Genomic DNA, 22,735 nt, shown 5'->3' with positions numbered 1-22,735 from the left:
TAACTTTGGATCACAGCCTGCTTACGAAAACAAGCCTTAAACACAAACGCTTTGAATGGAAATTGAAAAAGCTTTATCTCTGAGGTTGCTTGCTCACAGCGTTTGGAATAAATTATATTTATAGCCTGCATTTGTGTGTGTTCAGTAACTTGTTTTTACATTAGAATTTCAATATCCTCGTAATGAAATGTTTCTCATTTTCAGCATCAGTGGGCGCTGCTGCTGTGTGCATCTCTCTGTCCTCCTTTCCTCTACACATTGTATCCACTGCTCTCTTTCTAACACACACACACACACACACACACACACACACACACACACACACACACACACACACACACACACACACACACACACACACACACACACACACACACACGTGCACACACACGCACGCACGCACACACACACACACACACACACACCACACACACACACACACACACACACACACGCACACACACACACACACACACACACACATCCTCGCTCTGTCTGCCTTTCTCCTCCCTCTATTTTCCTCTTTATATTCTCTCTAATTCCTTCATCCCTCCCCCTTTTCCAACTTGATCTGCCTCCCTATTGCACAGCATCTCCCTCCCTCTCTCCCTTTCTATCTCTCTCTTTCCCTCTCACACACACTCACTCTCTCGCTCTGACTCGAGCACATGCAGACAGAGGGAGAGGGGAGATGAACGAGGTGCACACATGTGAGGATCTCCTGAACTGCCGGGGCCAGGCAGGACTGGTGAAGAGAGAAGAGGAAGAAGAGGAGGAGGAGGAATAGAGGAATACTGCAGTGATCGGCCAGCTTCTCTCTCTCACTCTCTCTCGCTGCTTCACTGCTGTCATCACCCTGTCTTCTTCATCCCCTTTTCTCCCCTCTGCCAAGTATACCATGAACCTGCCTGCTGCTTGTTGCTAAGGGGGAGCCAGCCGGGGGAGCAGAGTGGACCAGGCATTATTTTGTATCTAAGGTAATGAATGCTTCAAGGTGTCACAGATGTTGCATTGCAATTGGCTCGCACTAGGAGATTGCACATGGTTTTGGGACTATCACAACATGGTTCTTCTGGGTGTGTGAACTCTTTGGCAGTTTATTTAAGCCTCTATTTGCTTGTTTATTTGAGCTGTTGCTGGATGTTCTGTCCTGTGAATACGTGTGTGTGTGTGTGTGTGTGTGTGTGTGTGTGTGTGTGTGTGTGTGTGTGTGTGTGTGTGTGTGTGTGTGTGTGTGTGTGTGTGTGTGTGTGTGTGTGTGTGTGTGTGTGTGTGTGTGTGTGTGTGTAGTGTCCTTTTGTGTTTGTCTCCTCGTAAATTGGTGTTTGCTTGGATTTGAGGTTGTGCATGTGCACACACACACGCACACGCACACGCACACACACACCTGTACTGCACTCTCTGGTTGTCCATCCATTCCACTTTGACACAAGCTTTCAATGAACATCTCGGACAGGCCTCTCTGTGGAGTTTGCTATGCATGCTTGTGCAGCTCATTAGGGAGGAAGTTGTTCTCTAGAATTACAGCTTCCTATCCACAAGGGACCTATTGGCTCGCTATTGTTTTCTTTAAGCAAGTGCTATGCAATCTGTACCACCCGCCGTTCTTTGCAGCCCCTGAGACGGACAGAAAGATTAGCTGTCTAATGTGCTCAGACTCTAAAAAGAGCACAGACGTGTTAGCCAATGGGGAGTGCTGCCCTCCGCACTTCTGATGGCAATAACAAACAGTAAGGAGAGAGCCAATAATTACTCATTCACTCATGCGCATCACCATGCTCCGTGCTCTAATAGATTAAAGTGTTCAACTGTGGTGACAAAGCCACCTTACACGTCTGATGTCGTTCACGCTGGTAGTGCGCTGAATTTGAACACATTTTCATTTCCCCTCCTCAAACAGAGCCATTATCTGTGGTTGTTCAGACTTGTAACATTGTACGGCTGCAATTACATAATTCAACTACTCCAAATCCCTTGCTAGAAGCCAACCCTTGGCAAGATGCGGTGTTACTAATTCAGTTAATGTATGAAGGTTTCATTCTGTGCCCGCTCATGTGTGCCTGTCATAAATTGCTATCTGCTTCCTATGTGCTTTCTGGCGTTGATAGCTCATCAAAGTTCATTCCTAAACACAAATAGCTGTGAAGAGTGAGGCCCAGTGAGTCGTGTGATTATTTCTTTCTTGGCAGCATTATCTACTCACACTTTATGTTTTATAAGTAGAGAAAATTATCAATGTGTCGAACTGTGTAATCCACCCCCTCAACCATCTTTCCTCGGCACGATTTAAGAACTCATAAATGGTTTAACCCATTTATTCTTCGGTTGCAAAGGGTAGCTGGGGCTAAAGCGTCTGAAGCCCAGTCGTCAGCGTCGGTTATGGAAATCCTTAGTTAAGCAGAATTAAATCTCCTGAGAGATTGAGGGAGGGAGAGGGAGGGAGGGAGAGGGAGGGAGAGGGGAGACAGTCAAGGGAAAGTGATGGGGACTGTAGGGGTTGTAAATAAATCCCTTAACAGCAGCTTTCAGAGCAGGAAGCCTGGGGTGGGGTTAATGTGGGGAGTGCAGGCAGATCAGAGGTTACCATCATATGATTGCAGCTAACGGAGTAAACACTTACTAATGCTTAGTTTAAAAAGAACACAGTGGCTCGCATTGACCACAGTTAAACTATTTAGGGGGTTGGGGTTCATTCATGTTAACATCAGTTTTTTTTTTGGTAAATAGGGATGACTCATCTCCTCACAGCCACATGGACTCTGTGTTGTCAGCACACATCTGTGCTGTATACATAATTACTGCCATCCCGACTCCCCTGGGCCGATACAGTCATGTTCTGCAGTGTTTCGCAACCTGTGCTCATTTGAGTTCATTTTAAATAGGGAGTTATGACACTGATTACATAAGTAAGTCAGTGTCATAACAGTTGATAATTACCTATATACCGTTGGTTTGATTGTTAAGAAAAAACAACTTGCCTTATTCTCATGAAACTTGGTGGAAGGTTGTAGCAACAAATAGCCTATTATGTATTGGAGTTGATCTGTACTGTTGTGTGTTAAGCCTTGTAAAATTGAATCAATTGAGGGATTTCTTTTTGTAGATCTCGCTCAAGGTCCACTTTCAGTTGTTGTGGTTTTCATTTTCTACTTCGCTTTTATAATTGTGTTCTTAAATTAAATCCTATTTTTTTTTTTTAAACAGTCAAGGTTAATCGCTGATGCATTAATAAACTGTCGATCTGGACAAGTTTGCATTTGGACTATTACTTTTTATCCACCTGTCTCAATTCATTATTTTTACTACATGGATTACTTTTTGTTAAGTTATCTATTCTAACCGTTTAGTTATATAGCTATGTATTTAGCCTTTAAGCCATAATTCAACTGTTCTATTACTAACTCTTTAGAGTTCTCTTCCAATGCAAGCACATTTAAACTGAGTGTTCAGGTTTTACAGCTATCTTAAAAATGTGATATGCTTTAGCTATATATTTTAGAGTTCAAGCTACTCAACAATATGTCATGGTTACTGCTCCTCACAAGTATTCCTGGTCTGGCATCACTGCTGTATTGTGTGTTCAAGATTTGACTTTGCAGCTTAGTTAATATTCAGCCTCCACCGGCCTGCCTTAGCTCTCTTATCGGTCCCGACTGTGACAGGCGTCTCCTTCCCGAGACAGAAGCACACATTCTGGCAGATGAATGTCATGATGATAAAAGCTGAATTTTGGTTGCCGGGATAAATAGAAATGCTGACTGATGTTTATCGAACCGTCATTCTGTGTTCATCCGTCCAATGGATGCTGTTTTCATGCTGCTCCATCTATTTCTTCTACAGGACTGAGTGAAAATGGCGGAGGGTTCCAAAGACCAGGGAGGTGTGGGCACCAGCGATCCAGAGGAGGACTCTCCCAATATGATCGTCTACAGAAAGGTAAGGCTGCTCTGTGCGTTTGTGATACAGTATTTGGCTCAATGAATGGAGAAACATTGGCTGCGCGCAATGACCCGTAGACAGGCTCCTGACAGCTCACTGGTCCGCATCAATGTGTATCTACCTCAGGTGTCAGGAAGCCTCTCTTTCAACCGGATTTAAACAAGCTTCCTCTCTCTCAGTCCTTCAGGACATATTCCAACCACTGTGCTGTACCATCACTAGTCTGGAAAACTCCAGCCAATGACTGTTTTAATAAGCTCTCCCCCTCAGTAAGGGGTTTGGGCAATGAGAGGTCCTTTCAGTGTCGAGGGTAATTACCTCATCCCATGGCGCTCACTTCCAATAGGTGCTGTTTAATTGGCGAGAGGGAGCCGCATTGGTGGCTAATTACGTGGATGTTCAGCTAGGAGGAAGTGGTTGGTTCTCAAGGGTCCGGATTGATAATGGCCAATGAGGGGGCGGTTATTCCTCCTCAACTTACGAATAGCTCGTTATTTCTCTTCCAATATACCCTGACAGCTCAGTTTTAAAACGAAACTTCTTTTGATTAGAATGAATCCACCAGATCCACTGCGATCCCCAAACATGGTAAACGGATGGGCAAAACAGGATATGAAATAATAATTGTTGACAGCAAATGCATCAGTGGTAAAATGTCTCTTTCAGGCATGTCGTTAACTCCGTGTCACCGTGGAGTATAGCTTGTTGACAACCTTTAAACCTTCATCTTTCTAATAAACACCTCCAGTCTGCAGCTCACCCAGAAGAACTGTCGGGACCATCTTTGTACTCAGGACATTGATAAGTCTCTCCACCTACTCCTGAAGTGAGTGTCACATGTCAGCAGTTGGCAGCATGAAATGTAGTGGAAGTGCATTGCCAGTAGCAATTCACTTGCCTACTGTAAATACTCAAGTTGTTAGGTAGCAGTGGACATTTTCAGGCTCTTAAAGTCTCTGCCAGGAAAAATAATCAATAAGCAAATATGAAGTATGTCCGTCAGGAGACAAATGGCTTTTCTCCCTGAAGCCCTGATTTCATGACAGGCGTCACATTGCTGTCAAAGTAATTTTTGTTCTTCTTGTGGGTCTGTTTTTTGTGCCTGTTCTACATTCATTCATTGTTTATTCAGTTTTGTCATTATCCTCCATGTAGGCTATTGTAATAAGCTGTCAGGCTGCAGAGAGAACACACAGCATGTAAAACTGGGTATATTCATAGGTTTCACGGCAGAGCTTCATTATGTAACGCTACACATGCCTGGAGGCAATGTGTTGAACAGGCTAGTTTCTGCTTGTCAGGATGTTGCCTGAGGAAATATTCATCATTTCATGATTTAGTCATACTCAGTGACAACAGACAGATGATTCTCAGAGTGACAGCAGTTCCCTGACCCTTTCTGCTTTGCAAAAGCTTTTGAGGGAGAGAGCTGAGTAGGCTGTGTAGCTTGTTAAGCAAAAGCTTTTTTCATCTTTGAAGAAATCATTATTTGACACCAACTATTTGCCTTAATATACAGCAGGGGTGTTAAACTCAATTTCATGGCGGGCCACTTCAGCATTATGGTTGCACTCAAAGGGCCGGTTGTAACATTAAGACTATGTAAATATATAATAAATATAAAATAATGTATTATATATTACATTATTGGCTCTGCATTGGATTGTTATCTGTTCTGGTAATAACTCCATAAATAACTACGTCTGAAAGCAGAAGTCTAGGGCACATAATTGAAAGCAAATATTCAACAATTACGCTAATTGTAGTGTATATTATTCTTTGCAAGCTCTTAAGGGCCTTGAGTTTGACACCCCTGCTATACAGCCTTGGTGTAGTTTCTCATATGTAACCTCAGTGCTGCCCACTAGCATAAGATGTAAAAGAGGCCAAACGTTGAAGAGGTGCTGGGTCTTTGCGGGTAGAGCGCCCCTCGCCTCTGGACTCTGTGGGTGGTCAGACTGGCGCAGTGTGAAGGCGCTGCATGCAGAGAGGCAGATGGCCACCAATATGCTCAGCCGCCTGGGAAAACACTGGCAGCTTCATCCCAAGGGCCTGAGCCGCTGTCAGCTGGAAGACATCAGCAGCGCACTGCAAGGAACACAAAGGCAAGTGTAGTCAAGGTATTACAATGTTCAACGTGATGGCAGCACCTTTTATTAAACGTATAGAGTAAAGGTTTAAAATACCTTTACTGTTATTGCCATATCTGTTGCAGAAGTTAACTGTGTGGGCAGTTAGATGAATGTGAATGTGATGCCATTAGAGAGGCTGAGAGCCAGGGAGAAGGGGGGGGGGGGCAGTACTATCTTGCTTTGTCTCTCTACTCCCACTAAAAGAGGAAGTGAAGCAAAACAATCCAATACCTGCAGGACGTCTTTTTGCCTCAAGAACTTTTGGTCGAGACACACACACACACACACACACACACACACACACACACACACACACACACACACACACACACACACACTCACTCACTCACTCACTCACTCACTCACTCACTCACTCGCTCGCTCGCTCGCTCGCTCGCTCGCTCTCACACACACACACACACACACACACACACACACACACACACACACACACACACACACACACACACACACACACACACACACACACACACACACACACACACACACACACACACACACACACACACACACACACACACCATGTATACATCACTTCAGGGGACATTACATTGACTTACATGCATTTCCTAGAGACTTATCCTAACGTTAACCATAACCAACACATGCCTAACCCTAACCCTTACCCTTAACCTTACCCTAACCCTAATCCTAAACCTAACCAAGTCTTCACCCTAAAATTAATGATCCCCCTTATGGGGACCTCCAATTTGTCCCCATAAGGGAGGCGAGTCCCCACACGTGACTATGTAAACAGATGTAGGTCCCCACAAGTATAGTAATGCTAGTACACACACACACACACACACACACACACACACACACACACACACACACACACACACACACACACACACACACACACACACACACACACACACACACACACACACACACACACACACACACACACACACACACACACACACAAACAAGCCTAAAGCTGCTTTAATGCTGGTCCAGTTGTTGTGTTTTTCTTCGTTATGGTTGGCATGCTTGGCAGACAAAACATGGCCTTGTAGATGAAATGGATTGCCACGAAGGGACACATACAAAATATGCTCAAACCATAATGAGTAGCACTGCTTTAATGGGAAATGCAATTAAGCTGGGAAGAGAGTCACTGCTGTTATGGGCTAAAAGCTTACCAACTATTAATAGATAACAACTAGCATTCCTCAGCGTGTGTGTCTCTTCCCCCTCTTCCCCTCTATGACTTGGGGGCCAAGACTTGTGGTTGTTCCGTGCAGCGATGGTTGCCTGGCTGTTGACACACGCAGGTAATTGTTGCCGAAGGACCAACGCACTCCCCGTCATACCCACAGAGAGATAAGAATTTGTGTTGAACACCCTCTTCCTTTTATTCAGGTCATTAAATGTTTGACTGGATAATTCTACCTGAAGGCTGGTATTATAGCAATACAGTATGAGCTGTACAGTCAGACAAACTTTCATTGAGATAAGTCTTAGCAGATATCAGTGGGTGAATATTAGTCATAAGCCCTACAAAGAGGTTCAAAGGCTTTTTTGGTGCCATCGGCCAATTTGGGTGTTTGCAAGCTTCAGCACTCTATTAGCAGAGAGTACAGATTGGTTTACAATTTCAATTGTGTTCCGGCTCAACACACACGATTTTCTCTGTGGTGATTATTTTTGCAAAATCTGTAAGATATATCACATTTCAGTCATGATCAAGGATTTTGAGATTGCAGCGTCTGTTGTTTTGATATTCTGAAGGTGGCTGGCATTTTCTTACTTCATACGTTCAAGGTGTTATGTCCTGCTTAGGTTGCTGTACGGGAGGATTTGTTTGCGACTGTGAACATGTTTTCTTATCAAATCTGCACACTTTGGCTAACCCAAGATGCTTTCTTACATTGATGGTGGTAGTAGGATAGAGTGTTTCAATTGTGCTTTATCATTGGTCAACTGTAAATTACGGTGGCCCTGAAGTGCAAGACACCACAGCATTTCAGAAAACACTACAGAATTTCACAAAACACCACAGCATTTCAGAAAACGCCGCAGCATTTCAGAAAACACCACAGCATTTCACATTGGACGGAAAGGGTATTCCTTTAGGGAGAACACTTCTTGTTTGTGATTGGACAGAGCCAGCCAGAGAAGCACTGCTGTGATTGGTTGTTTTTGCTGCCAGTCAAGAAATGACGCTTCGTGATCGGTCAACACCCGACAGCGAAATATGTCCCAACCATGGTCCCACAACGTATGGTCCCACAACGTATGGTCCCAACACATCAGCCGTTAGCACACACTCAGATCTCACAGCTCCTCATATCTGTTCAGAAACTGGACAAAAGTTAAACATGTACAAACCACAGACTGTCTATGTCATGGCGAATACAGTCGCTGCTTTATTTATGTCTGTATGACGTTGTTGTGAGTGTGGACGGAGCAGCTACAGGTTAGTTTAGCCTGATGAATCCGATTCAGAAAACACGCATTTTAAAAGCTTTTCGCCTGCCGTCTTATCTGCAGACTTGTCAAAGCGTTAATTCATGGTTTTTACTAACTGTTATCAGTATGTAGTTACTTCGGCATCACCGTGTATTACAATTAAATCACGGTCAAATATGTTCATTTTGTTGTAGGATTTACATGGAGATACGCCCCGTCCCCTCTCCAGCGCCTCTTGTTTGAATGACAGCATTGACAGGAGCAAACACAGCTGACAGCCGCGGTGAAACTCGAGCGATTAGAGCGATGCGAATATTGGGTGGTCTACCATAGTATTTACATGGAGATAAGCCCCTTACAAACCATGAGTTAATAAAGCATTAATTCTGTGTTTACTCCTGTCATTCAAACAAGACGCTGGAGAGGGGGCGGGCCGTATCTCCATGTAAATCGGAATCGGATCCATCAGGCTAAACTAACCTGTAGCTGCTCCGTCCACGCTCACAACAACGTCATACATAAATAAAGCAGCGACTGTATTCACCATGACACAGACAGTCTGTGGTTTGTACATGTTTAACTTTTGTCCAGTTTCTGAACAGATATGAGGAGCTGTGAGCTCTGAGTGTGTGCTAACAGCTAACGGCTGATGTGTTGGGCTAATCACGAAGCGTCATTTCTTGACTGGCAGCAAAAACAACCAATCACAGCAGTGCTTCTCTGGCTGGCTCTGTCCAATCACAAACAAGAAGTGTTCTCCCTAAAGGAATACCATTTCCGTCCAATGTGAAATGCTGTGGTGTTTTGTGAAATGCTGTGGTGTTTTGTGAAATGCTGTGGTGTTTTGTGAAATGCTGTGGTGTTTTGTGAAATGCTGTAGTGTTTTGTGAAATGCTGTGGTGTTTTGTGAAATGCTGTGGTGTCTTGCACTTCAGGGCCACCGTAGTAAATGGCTTGTTTTTACACAGCAATTGTTTTAAGCAATCTGGGTTTCAGTGAATTGCCCAAGGACACTTCAACATGTGTGCAGGACATTGAACCCACAGCCCTCTGATCAGTGGCCAACCTCCTGAGCTTTCTATGTAAAGTGAATTAGCAAATGCTAGCATGCCAACATGCTAAACTATGGGAAAATACGATCCAACATTGGTATGTTGTTATTATACAGTAGATGACCATTACATGTATGATCTGTATGTGTAATGTGTATTTGTAAAGCGCTTTGAGAGTCTTTGATAAAGCGCTATAATAAATATAAGGATTATTATTATTATTATTATTATTAGCATGTTTGCATGCTGATAAAAAGTAGAGATGCTAGTCTTATTAGTAATATCTCTTATTACTTTGTCTTTTTCACTCTTACGTCTGCTTCTTCTCGATTAATAATTGAATCTCATTTCAAGCTTTCTATCTTTAGAAAAATATCTGGTCCACAGAGACATCATATTTCCCCCATTCATTTATTCATATCCAGCACATTTTTTATCATCACATGGTATTTTTAGCCACCAAAGGTTAAAGGAGGAGGACTAAAGGTGGGTTATGGGATATGGATTGCATGGCTTATACGACCTTATTTAAATACAGCTTCTAAAGCAGTAGGACAGACCGTTGCATTTGCATTAACATTAAAGGGCTGTGATAGATGATAGTGATTTCTGGCAGAAGCTATGAGGAGACTGACACAACTTATCACACCTATGGTGTGACTAACTTCCCACATCGTCCGATCGCCTGCCACAGCAGGGACTGACAGCTGGTCGGGTCTAAAGGGCCGAGAGGACTGAATCGCTCCAGTTCTGCAGGTCAAAAGGAAGTCTGCCTGCTGTTTTTCTGCTGACGCCCCAAGAGTCGCACTCTCCTACCGTTCTGAAGCACCCCTGGGGCCCATGGGGGGTCTATCTCTCCCCTTGTAAGACTCACCTCCCATCCGAGGTGTCTATGGGAAGCCACTCGCCGTTCCCTGTGTGCACTTAAGATAGTGCAGTCCAGCCGAACACTCTGGATAAGCACTCCTGCAGCTGTAGGGGCCAGTTCTCCCAGTGCTTTATCATGTATGACCGTTTTAACACCGTCTCCACTTGCACCACCGCAGCCTTTATACAGTATGGGCTGAACTGTTAGAGTCACGCTGAAGCCTGTATGCTAAGTGCCAATGTGGGTTGCTTTTCCTCGTTGGGTCAATAAGATAAAAACAACAGTACCAGTGTAGCGCTCTATCTCTTATATAACCAACTCCTGTGTGTTTTAATGTGTTGGCCTGTCTCTTCTTTCCAGTTGAACACAAGGACCAACACATGAAAACCCTGGAAGTGCAAGGAAATACAAATGATAATTGGAAAATAATTCACAGTGTTTTTGGCAGCCTGCGCACTGTGTTGACAGGATTATTCACCTTATCCATGGAGAATTGCTGTGTCTGAAATAAAAGGCTTTTCTCCAGTGAGGAGAGTCCTCCCTGTGCCAGTGCCTCTCCTGGTCTGCCTCCCTGTTTAGGCATTGCTGACAGTGTGCTCTTAAAGGAGCACTGTTAATAATGCAGCCAGCGTTTCATGCTGTTCATATTGAGACTGACGGGGCATATGCATGCATTGGGTGTTGTTAATGGGTGGCTTTGTCCCTCCACTGTGTGTCCAGTTTCTAAATGCCCTCCAAACTCTTCTGAGCCTGCCACTTATCGCATGCTGAAAAGGATTGCTTTAAATCTCACCATGGATGGAGTCCGCCTTAAATGCCTCCCACTGTACTCTGAATAACCTCACCATCACTTCACTCCTACCGAGCAGATTATATGAAAATACTATAAACCCGGATATAATTACTAAGAGGATTTCCACATCCGATAAAGTTTCCATTAGCTATCTTCGGGATGATGTCTGATATCATCCAGGAAAGTGGTGCCAAGTTTGTTGATGATGCTAGATCAAGAATAAACTTGTCTCATCATGCGCAGTAAATACTCATTTACTGGGTTATCGGAAGCAGCTTTGACATTAGTTTGTTAAAAGCCGCTTGTCCCCGGTGCCTTGCGGGGACACGCTGACAATTTGACAGCAGTGACTTTCTGATCAAACTGTAGCCCTGCGCTACTGCTGACACACACAATAAGTAATTGGATCTAATTGGAGAACAAGCTTTTACTGCCCCACTTGGTTGTTACACTCCTTAAATTCATTCATTAACTGTAACAACATTTATATAGCTAGACAGCACCTTTCTAAACATTCCTGTCAAAAGGGGATCAATACAAGAAGAGAAAAAAGGGATTGAAGCAAATATAATGATGATATTAAAGATTAAACAAAGTTGAAAGTAGTCGAAAGGCATAGCGGTGTATAACGTTGTGAATTGAAAGAAAACAACTTGGTTAGGTTCAGGAAAAGATCATGGTTAATGATGTTATGTACGTTCGTTAGTTAAAATAAGTCAGCGTGTTGACATTTGGGTTTCGAAAGGGACACAAAGGGCAGTCCTACAATGTATGGACTTTGCTCACACTGAGCCACAATTGGACTGGATTGATTTTGCCAACAGAGAAAAGAGAACCACTGAATATGACCCCGACATCAGAGGTGACGTCTGCTTAGTAGATACTTAGAAGATCCATGGCTGATGAGGAAAGGTCACTAAAAAGACTAACTAAATCATTTGTGGGTGCAGCGTATGCTCAGAATGAGTCATAAGGCTGTACAAAGTATGACCAATCATTTTAGCCGGCCCGGCTAAAATAACTGGATGGCCTACCTGCCTGTCAGCCTTCCATCTGTGCACAAACTTATCTCGTGCCCTCATTGGTCATGTGCGCGTACGTGTGTGTTGGAGGAGGGGCTCTGTAAGGAAGTGGCAGATTTTTTCCGGTTGTGTATTTTCAAATTCTAGCGCACTCGAGCTGGTTTCTCCAAAATGACCTACCCCACCTTTAAGGATGCAGGGACAAATGGTTAATTTGTCTCGCATCAACTTAAAAGGAACATTTAAAAGAAATACAATTATGATCAGAGATAAATATCCCCATTGCAGATTTTCCACCTTTAGGGAAGTGACACTTTTCAGATACATGCCTACATCTTACAACAGAGCCAATCTGTTTAAATGTCCCTCTGTTGCAACTCTATTTTCATCATGCTTCAATTTCTGTTGCACCTCCGACGTGTTCAAACCTCAGGGGATCTTGTCTAGAAATGTTCCTCCCCTTGTCCCATTTTCCCTCTGACTACACTGCTAATCAAAGAAAAAGGAGTATTGTGTCATTGCTGACAGTTTCTTTGTCTTGGGGGTACAGTTTATCATAGTCTTGGTGGGCAGCCGGTGAAGAAAATGTCCTCAATATGCTGAATACAGATGAGGAAGTATGTTTCTCTCAAGAACAAAAGCTGTGCGCCACTTTCCCGATTACAAGATATTTGACTTTGTAATCTTTGAATGCCTCATTAGGCCGCTCTCTCTATCTACTCTAGAATATAAAGGGAAATTGAAAAACAAAAGACACATGAAATGAATTACCTCTGACAAAGACAAAGCCGTAGTAGGCTACATATGGTCACACAATGAAGAATGTAAATAAAATACGCTGATGAACAAATGTACGGTAATTGTGGCCCCATCTGCCAACCCCCTCGTTTGTTCGGTTTACAGACACGTCTGATCGGTTGATAGGAATAGAAGGTCTGACTCAGATGAGCGGTAGACAGATAGAGAGTGTCAGCTGTGCACTGTTGAACTACAGGTAATGATGGAGTGTGTGTGTGGAGTGGGGCTGTAATTGTCTCTGGGCTGAGGCTGAAGCAGGGATGAGTCACCAAGGCCTCCAATGGTAATCACTACGGTCAGCTAGTCCAACTGAACAGCCCTCAGAGAGAGAGATCAGACCACTCCATAGCATGGACCTGCACCCCCGAACCACTTATTTTACATCAGAGCCCCCCCCTGACTCTTAGGAGACCATCGTTGAGTTTTACTCTGTCACTACGACTCCCCAACCTTTAGAAATGAATTGTACAATGCCCATGTGTGTTTGTCTGCTTTAGTCACCGCCGCTGCTGTCATGAATGTTCTAAGCAGGCCATTTGTCAAAAGTGACAGTGTTATCCTCCGGTGCGCCAGGAGATTTCATACTGAATTTGTGACGTTATGGAGGCCGGACTGTTTGACACTACGTGAGTGAGTTGGATAATCAAGTGGCTCTTTTCTCTTTCTTCTACCTCGCCTTGGAAATAATAGAAACATCCTTGCGGGAGTCCTTGCTGTGTGCCGACATTTCCACTCCAATTGCTCTGTCAATAATTCATACGGCAGAGAAGACAAATCCATAACAAAGCCGTGATTACTTTCATCAAAGTGAGAGGAAAACCTCAGAAATTGGACTTTTGTCTTTTCTTAGCTCAGCTTATTGAAGATTGAACCTGCATTTACATTTCAGTCTGGCGGTGAGTTCTATCAGCAGTTTACTTGTGGTTTGTGTTGCAGTATGTTCAGATTTCACTCTAAATTACGTATCCTCTATCCTCCACCAGAGCGTGAAACCTTTATTAATCTCACCTTCCTTCTCACACTTACACGTGTCAGGTTACTTGAGACTAATTAATTAAGACAATCCGATACACCCGGCTTTGAATTTCACACCGCTACATTTGCATTAGCTGGAAGTTGGTCTTCGTTAACGGAAATGACAGTCGGAAGAGAGTGGTGAAGCTTTTTAAGTTTGTAATAATCATCGGCCACAGACAGAGAGGTGGTGATGCCGCTGTGGGGTGGTAACACAAGAAGGGGATAACATGGTTATTCCCACGCTCAAGAGGCTCAGCTGGCAGCAAGGGAGGACCACATACACATTCATATGTGTGATCTATTTCCAGTTAGGAGCGCGGGCTTGAATATAGCCTGGATTGTTAGAGCCAGAACTTCAAACAAATGCATCGACCTGGAAACGCTATATTTATTTGTCCTGTGCTTGGGGATCATCGGTTCATGCTTCTTTGTAAATGCTGAACATTGCATATATTACTGATGTATTTTCTTCAGTACACCTATGAGAAAAATAGTATTTTCTCAGTGCACTTGCAGAGCTTCAGCCCCCGCACCAAACAGCTTACACCAGTCTGCTGTTAACCTGTGAGAGCCTCACTTTAATGCCTGTGTTCATCCAACACATCCTCAGTCCCAGGTCGGCCTATGTTGACGTTATGTCAAGTCCCCTGCCGGCTTTTTCTAACGCAAGGGGGGGGGCCTTAGAGTCCATTTTCAACGCAAGGGGAGGGCCCTTAGCGTCCATTTTCAGCTTTCCGGGATGTCCATATGCTTCTATGGACGCTCGTGGAAGCACGGCATTCGTTTGTGTCGGCTGCTCTTAAAGGCAATGTGAGCGTCCATTCCCATTGGATAACGGAGAATTGTACACCCGGAAGTAAGTATTCCTCTTACTGTCGATTGATTTTACAGTGATATCTGCACTACTCATCGACTAAAAAACACCAGATTATCCTTGTTAATTACACAACATTGATTGGTTTAAATTGTGTGCAATGCTTTTGTATTTTTCCCCTTCGATTCGGAGAAACAAATCTTTTTTCGGAGTAAAGGATGGCAGAAGACACTACACTACCCAGAATCCCCAGCTATCGTTTGGACTACACCATGTGCTCTGTTTGACAAACCCGTGATAGTCCTCAAGCTCTGTGATTGGAGAATGTGCTCCGAGGGTTACCGAGCCTCGAACAGCACTTGAAATGGGATGGAACCACAGCAGACTGCAAAACTGGATTTGAACGGGTCCACCGCGTCCCCCCCTCCCCCACCCCCACCCCCACCCCCACCCCGTCCCCAGAACAACACATGCTGGCTATTCTGTTTCGCAACATGTTCTCTATATGGCACGTCTCTACTGGGAGTTGTAGTTTTAAAAGACGTTTTCGTATTTCCCATAATAAGAAGTTGCCAGTACTAAACTGTGTACATCCCTGGAGGTTTAGGGGACAGGAAACACTCACATTTAAAACATATAATTAATAAATGGGTGAAAATTGCTTGTGCCCATAATGGGCAGCATTAATATATATACACACATGCCAGCTAAGGTCAGAAGAGCTTTATTTAACAGCTGGTCTTATGTTTGTGACCCCTCCTCTTGTTCATTGATAACATTACATTACATTAATTGATAAGCCTGAAACATGCACTTGTCAAGGTTCAGAGGCAAATTTTGCAAATATGGCAGTAGCCATCGATCAGCTTAAGATAAGATATACTTTATTGATCCCAAGTTGGAACATTTGCGTTACATCAGCATGTGTAACAGTTGTAATGCAGTGGTGTTTATTTGTAAATCATTTAGTATAATCACACAAATTCTGTGTTTTATATTTAACAATTCTGTGTTCTTTATTTATTGATTGTTCAATACCTGACAAGGCCGGAGATGAAATATCTACATACATCTTATAAGAGTATAATACATTATGTATAATATCAGTTAAAATAAGTGCTTCAACATAGTTAACATTGCTGGAGGTATGCACACATATTGATAGATGTCTTGTAATGCACTATTGAGGAACCTGCAACCCAAGTTTTTCATTCAGTGCAGAACTACACCACAGTTGTGTAGGCCTATATGATATGTCAATAAACCTTAGAAAATCTTGAAATCTTGAACGGGATGTGCAAAATAGTCATTATATACAGTCTTTAATTAACTATTAGTAGAGAATAACGAGTAATGAATATACTTTATAAGGATCCTATTAATATCTAATAATAAAAATAATGAAATTCAATAACATGCTTTAACCACTAGGTGTCCCTTTATATCAGCTGTGCACCTTTATGGTGTAAATACAGCCTATCTACCAATTGGATCAAATATAAAAGTCAGCCGAATTAGTGTTGATACTGCAAGGAGACGTATTGTGTGAAAAGAAATGTAAGATGTTGTTTAATGGCTGATATATTTATGATCTACGTCACGTTTTCAGTTCCTCATGTTACAGATACAGAACTACGGCAGATATGTAATATTTAATGCAGCCGAACCGTGTATTACAATGCCGGTATGTGATGACTTTCAAAGAGAAAAGCAAGCACACTCGGAATAAGGTATTATTTTATTTTTAAAAAATGTTTTCGGTCTGTTTCCGGTATTTGTTAATGACGATGTGCTGTGAGATGTGAGACTGGAATTGCACAGGGGAAAATAACGTATCTTTAGATGCGGATTTTGTTAAACTAATATGTTTGCGCTGTGGACCAACACTATACATTGACGGGGAAGGGGGTAGCAATAAAGATAACACCATTAAACAGTTACACAACATAACAGAAATAATATCGATAGCAGCGTCCCTAGCAACCACCTTGGTAACAATGAAAACGTTGGACGCAATTTCCTGAAGTAATCTTCGTAATAACTAGCAAACTAAAGATCATGTACATCCACTGCACACATCATCTGAAATAACAACTCATATTTCTCGCATCAAATGACATCAAAACGCATTTTAATGGCCAAACTAACTTTAAAATAGGCATTTTACACCGAGAATAAAACGAAGTTCGGCCATGTTTTTTTTCTGCAGGGAGAAATTTAAAGATCACGGGGTTTGTCAAACAGAGCACATGGTGTAGTCCAAACGATAGCTGGGGATTCTGGGTAGTGTAGTGTCTTCTGCCATCCTTTACTCCAAAAAAAGATTTGTTTCTCCGAATCGAAGGGGAAAAATACAAAAGCATTGCACACAATTTAAACCAATCAATGTTGTGTAATTAACAAGGATAATCTGGTGTTTTTTAGTCGATGAGTAGTGCAGATATCACTGTAAAATCAATCGTCAGTAAGGGGAATACTTACTTCCGGGTGTACAATTCTCCGTTATCCAATGAGAATGGACGCTCTCATTGCCTTTAAGGGCAGTCGACACAAACGAATGCCGTGCTTCCATGAGCATCCATAGGAGCATATGGACATCCCGGAAAGCTGAAAATGGACGCTAAGGGCACCCCCCTTTGCGTAGAAAATGGACTCTAAGGCCCCCCCCCTTGCGTTGGAAAAAGCCGGCAGGGGACTTGACATAACGTCAACATAGGCCGACCTGGGAGTGAGGATGTGTTGGTTCATCATCAGTGAAGTGCCAACATCAGTGTCAGAGAAAGCAATCCATCTCATAACATGTCACATAAGATAGCAGATGTGGCATGTAACTAAGTACATTTTTAAGATATTTGTTCATGAATTATATGCAGTTTAATACTTCTTATCCATTACATTTTGGGGGGAAATATCTTACTTTTCACTCCACTGCATTTATATGGTAATTTATGATAGATTTTAGACTATTAATACAGCCTTGCTCAAAGGCACCACGGCAGGGCAGGAGGTGAACTGGGACCTCTCCGAGTACCTGTCCACACTCAGGTCTGGTCGGGGGCTTGAACCAGCAACCCTACAGCTCACAGTCCAGGCCCCTATTGACTGAGCCACTGCCAGACTACTATAGGGTAAGCTACCCAGCAATAACGTAATAAAACGTCGCCACCATAATCAGCAGTTGCCAAATGTTTGTATAAACCAGGTCATAGCCTTTTTTGCAATCAATGCTAAAGCTTTCTAGAGCTTTATCGCAATCATGCAAGGTCATCAGGGTCCTGCCTTTCAAAAACAATCCTCATTTTCTAGGTTTTACAACGGCAAACTTCAGTGTGATGGTGAGACAGTAAATGCAAGATGTTCCCTTCTTTTTTTAAATGATTATTCTTTTAGTTACACTTCTGTATGATATTTTATTCATAGGTTACGATTGGAATATGCTAAGCCCTGGTCCGAGAAGTGCTTTCATCATAGGAAATAACTAGACAATAGTGATGTAAGTCCCAAAGCAGGTGTGGCTGAGCCCATTGCCTTCAAAACCCCTTGCTAAATGACATCCAGCTGTCACACACAGATAGCATTCAGCCGGAAATGAAAACAGAAAAGGACACCACTTCGCTTTGAAATATGTTGAGCGGATATTAGATCAAAAAGCATGGCCAGTCCCTTTCTAGGAAGCTTATTCAATAATTCAAGTAGGGTGTGATGGTTTCAGTTGCAAATTCTAGCCTTTGCAGACATAATAGATGGTTAATTTTGTACTCCCCTGAGGTGCAAGTATACAAGATTTATGAGCAAATTTGGTCGCTGCCTGGCAATACATTAGCTGGTACTGATGGTGGTCTGTTGACATGGATAATCAATCAGCAGTGGCTAAGCATTTGATGCCGTAAAACACAGACGGCAGCGCTCAGCGTTACTATCTATCGATTCTATCATTAACTCAATCAATCATGCTTCAAGGTAATGCAGCTCTGAAACATTTCCTGTTATGAAACACATTTCATCTGCCTTTAATGGGATTCAAGGAGCACCTCAAGCCTCAATTGGTTTTTATTAAAAGGTGATTAGAGGATGTTAATTGGATGACAATGAGTCAAAGCCCAGCACAGGTTCCTCTCAGGAAGAGGCGTCACCCCCCGCAGACTGAGGGCAGCAGAGCACATTGCAGGTGTTTGGCGCTTCCTGCTGCCCCGTGGCATTGCGAGATGAGATTTTCCGTCCACATGTCAGCCCAGCCGCCTGAATTTCATTACCTGCACCTGCGAGTTGGAAGTAACAAGGCTTTATTGCCAGCATTGGAAATCTGTCACCCAGCAAGAACACAGTTGCTTTTATAGCACATCGCCAGATTTTGAAATGACGCTCAAAGATAATAAAATATCCTGCTTGTGCTCTGTATTACGCACATAGACTCTCGGCTTCCCAAAGATCTGCCAGGGTCCAGAGGCAGATTACCCCCCAACCCCCTCCTGTCCTCCACCATGCCTCCTCTCTCCTTCATAACAACCCTTTTCACTTAGACCCTCTGTTGTCCCAGTAACACTCCTTGCCCCTAGCTGTCAGCATTCCCACACTCGCGGGGGAGAACCAACACAGGTAATAAGGACGTCAGGTCTGGAGTTACAGCAGTGGCTGAGTGACAGTCGTTCCTCGTTGGATAACAGGGTGGAGAGGATGGAGCTTAATGATACACAGCGGAGCTATAAAAAACTCTCTTATACCGGGAGCCATGACGGGAAATCCATGCATCTTGAAAGGTCAAGGGCCTCTCTTACTCACCGACTGCATGTGAGCACATGAAGTACGGAGCTGGGAAAGAAAACGGTATAATTTTGAGCTGGCGGATTAAACGTGCAGAGGATTGAAACATACTGTCTCCTGAGGGAGAAAGAGAGAGATCACCAGAGAGAGAGAGAAGGAATTAGGAGCAGATGGCATGTAGAGAGTGATGACATGGAAAAAGGAAAACAGTCCTTTTAAATCAAAACTCGGCTAAGCTGATTAAGAAGTGATGCATCATTTGGCTGTAAAGGGTCTTTACATGCTACACACACGTGCACACATTACCCATTCAACAAATCACTAATGACAGGTCAAATAACCGTCTGCTTTTGTAAAGGATGGAGCTGAGTGCAGATGGGCATGCCTTCCACTTGTATTTTACTACACAACGGTCTCACCCTCTCAAATAACTGCCTCGGGTGATGTCTGCATGTCATTGGAGTTTGCTTCAAGGCCATCAAATATCATGCATTAACGGTCCGATAGAAGGACACATTGATTCGAGGGGTGTAAATATTGAAAGGCAGGAGTTATGTTGACTTCTAAAGCTATCCTCTCTCTTCTCCTCTGAGATGACTCAACTCTGCAATGACAGAGTTTGTCTCCTGTGTCTCAGACATCAAGAACAGGCTTGTGAGCCCAGCGAGGGACGAGGCAAACCTGGGCTTGATAATGCCTCCTCTCTCCTTTCTCTTCTCTCTGTAACCCAATTACCACCAGGCCTTAAGGAACGGGACCGGCAGCAGTGGCGCGTCAGGGGACGATGCCGACATCAAAGATAGACAGATGGCCCTGAAGTTTTACCACCTCAAACCAATCTCCTGCAGATAATATTACTCGATTAGCTGCTGCAGTGTCCCAGATATGAAGCCGGAGTGAAGATATATCCATCAAGAAAGTGGAAAGGATTTAAACCAAACTCAAATTCATGATCACCGCTGTGTAAGAGTAGCTTCCTTGAGCCTCCGAGCTCCTAAGTTGGCAGCAGCAGGCAGGACTGTGCCCAGTCTGAGGCCTCTGTAGGGGCTCTAAACATCCTCATCCACATCCCTCAGAATAGCACAATGTTATCCACTGCCACTCGCACGACACTGTCACACCAATGCTGATTTCCACTTTTACATTCTAGCAGCTTACCCCCGTGTTGCATAACAGCGGACATGCTGTGACTGAGAGGCGAGACTCAGATTCCTCCCGTGACTGAGAGACTAGGGGGGGAAAGCTGATAAATGATAGGAAACCCTTTCCAAAGAACTACTTTGAAACTGACAGTCAGGCGGATAGTAGCAGATGCTTTTTTCCCCGGCACAATCTGTTCACTTTCTCCGCACCGGGCTGTCATCCTACCTCTCCCTCGCTGTTGTTTTTTCATTACTCCACATGCAAATAGCCTTCCGTTGCTTTTCTTCCCTAATTACAGAGTAGTGGCTGAAAGGATACTGAACCTTATTAGAATCTGGACCTTTACGGTCCCACAGGCATTTAAAATGCAGGTGGTGTGAGAGGTGTTTGCAGGGAGAGTTGCCTTCCTGCATGTAAATTGCCCCTTTTGTAAATGATCGCTAAGGTAAATCTTACTACGGAGTGAACTGCAGGTAATGTAATTCTGTCTCTACGGAGCCAATAACCTTCTGTGGTTTGTTGTAGCTGCGGTAAATTCTTTGACATGTAGGAAAATACAAAGAAAACTGGCGGATGAAAGCATTTGAATGTGCGGCGGCTGATGCCCTTCATTTCAGACCATGTCTCTTTTCATAAGTAGCCCCTGTATCTGCATAGACCACTTTTTTCTAGAGTGGACTGTCTATTCAGAGGCAGAGCCGACTCCTGTTTTCCTGGTACTCAAGCCCATAGCAACCCGTTGAGTATCTAACAACAGACTTTTACAAGAGAGGAGATGATCTTTTTTTGGTCCTCCTCGAGTCTCATCAACAGCAAGGTGACCCGATGAGTCACGCTGGTGTGTGGGTAGGCTCATACTCTTGAGTGTAGCCTGTCTTAGCTAAGCAGCATTCCCATCTGCATTATACGTGCAAGAGCTGTGCCAAATCAAAAGCTCTGATTTTAAGTATCTTCTCTTTGATTTGGGAAAGCATAAAGCAGCTTATTAATTCCTCCCTTTTGAATTTTTTTTTGCCAGAAAGCACTGACGACAAGATTGTCCCTCCTGTCCGAAGAGCTCGATCTGTTAATGTAATCTAGTCAGGCTGGCTTCTTGCCCGTGCCGGAGCCTAACTTGACAAACTTTTAATTGCTTAACTCCTCTTGCCACTGTGTTGCCATGGAAATTGAGAATCTAAGATTACATGCAAAACGACCTGAAATCTCCACATCTCGCCCACGTCAGTTACCATAAGGGATACTCATCAGCGCTCTGCGTCCTAACATATGGGTGTGGTTGGCTCAAAGTGAAGCAGCACAGTTTGTGGATGTCAGCATATTCCCCTAAAGGGCATCCAGCTGGGCTATGAAGCTGCAGCTAATTGGAGTCTTTGTACAGTCCCGCACCTCCGGGTGTCTTGGTTAGGACAGGGTCTCTGCTGTGTTGTGGCCACTTTAACTTGAGCTACTATTAATGCGTGGTAAGTGATTAAATTAAACACAAATCCACAGGGTGATGCCTGACCTGAGGGAAGAATGTGACTGCAAGTTGTGATTTAACTGTGATGTGTGGTTTACAGGACTAATGTGATCCTGTGAACTTAATCACTACAAATGTGTGTTCACATATGTACTGACAGGAAGCACATGTTGCTTCCTAATGCTCTCAATGTGTTACCTCCCCCTCACGGAAACCTCAAGAAGCCATTTAGCAGAACAATTCAAAGATGCGCTCTAGCATTAATTTAACCTTCAGCAGGCTTTTCTCGAATGTGACGCAACCCAAAGAGCCCAGATTTGATTGAATGTAATTCCTTTTTTCCCACATTCAAACAATTAAGATTAGTGCATTCACAATCCATCTCCACTAATGATGATGATTACATATGAAAGGTATTGGCAACAGGGAAAATGGCTCCACTGGAGTGTAAAAGCAATTTTTTTCCTGCCGCAGGACATAATGGGAAAACAGTTGTTT

At 43.5% G+C, this 22,735-nt stretch overlaps 1 protein-coding gene across 3 annotated transcripts in view; it reads left to right on the top strand.

Moving 5' to 3' along the window:
- Positions 1-625: 625 nt before the first annotated feature.
- The window catches only part of LOC117467851 (regulator of G-protein signaling 6-like), a 58,623-nt gene continuing 36,513 nt past the window's right edge, over positions 626-22,735 (top strand). For all 3 annotated transcript variants that reach the window (XR_011645240.1, XM_034111738.2, XM_034111736.2), the window contains exons 1-2: positions 626-977; positions 3,841-3,936. Coding sequence is in view for 2 of the 3 variants with exons in the window: in XM_034111738.2 (XP_033967629.1) it covers positions 3,853-3,936 (84 nt within the window). In the remaining variant the exon portion in view is untranslated. The remainder of the gene's footprint in view (positions 978-3,840; positions 3,937-22,735) is intronic.

The sequence above is a fragment of the Pseudochaenichthys georgianus genome, chromosome 22 (genome assembly GCF_902827115.2).
Source record: "Pseudochaenichthys georgianus chromosome 22, fPseGeo1.2, whole genome shotgun sequence".
In the NCBI taxonomy this organism is placed as follows: Eukaryota; Metazoa; Chordata; class Actinopteri; order Perciformes; family Channichthyidae; genus Pseudochaenichthys; species Pseudochaenichthys georgianus.
Note: the sequence above shows the minus strand (reverse complement) of the source record. Positions and strands in the feature narration are given on the sequence as shown.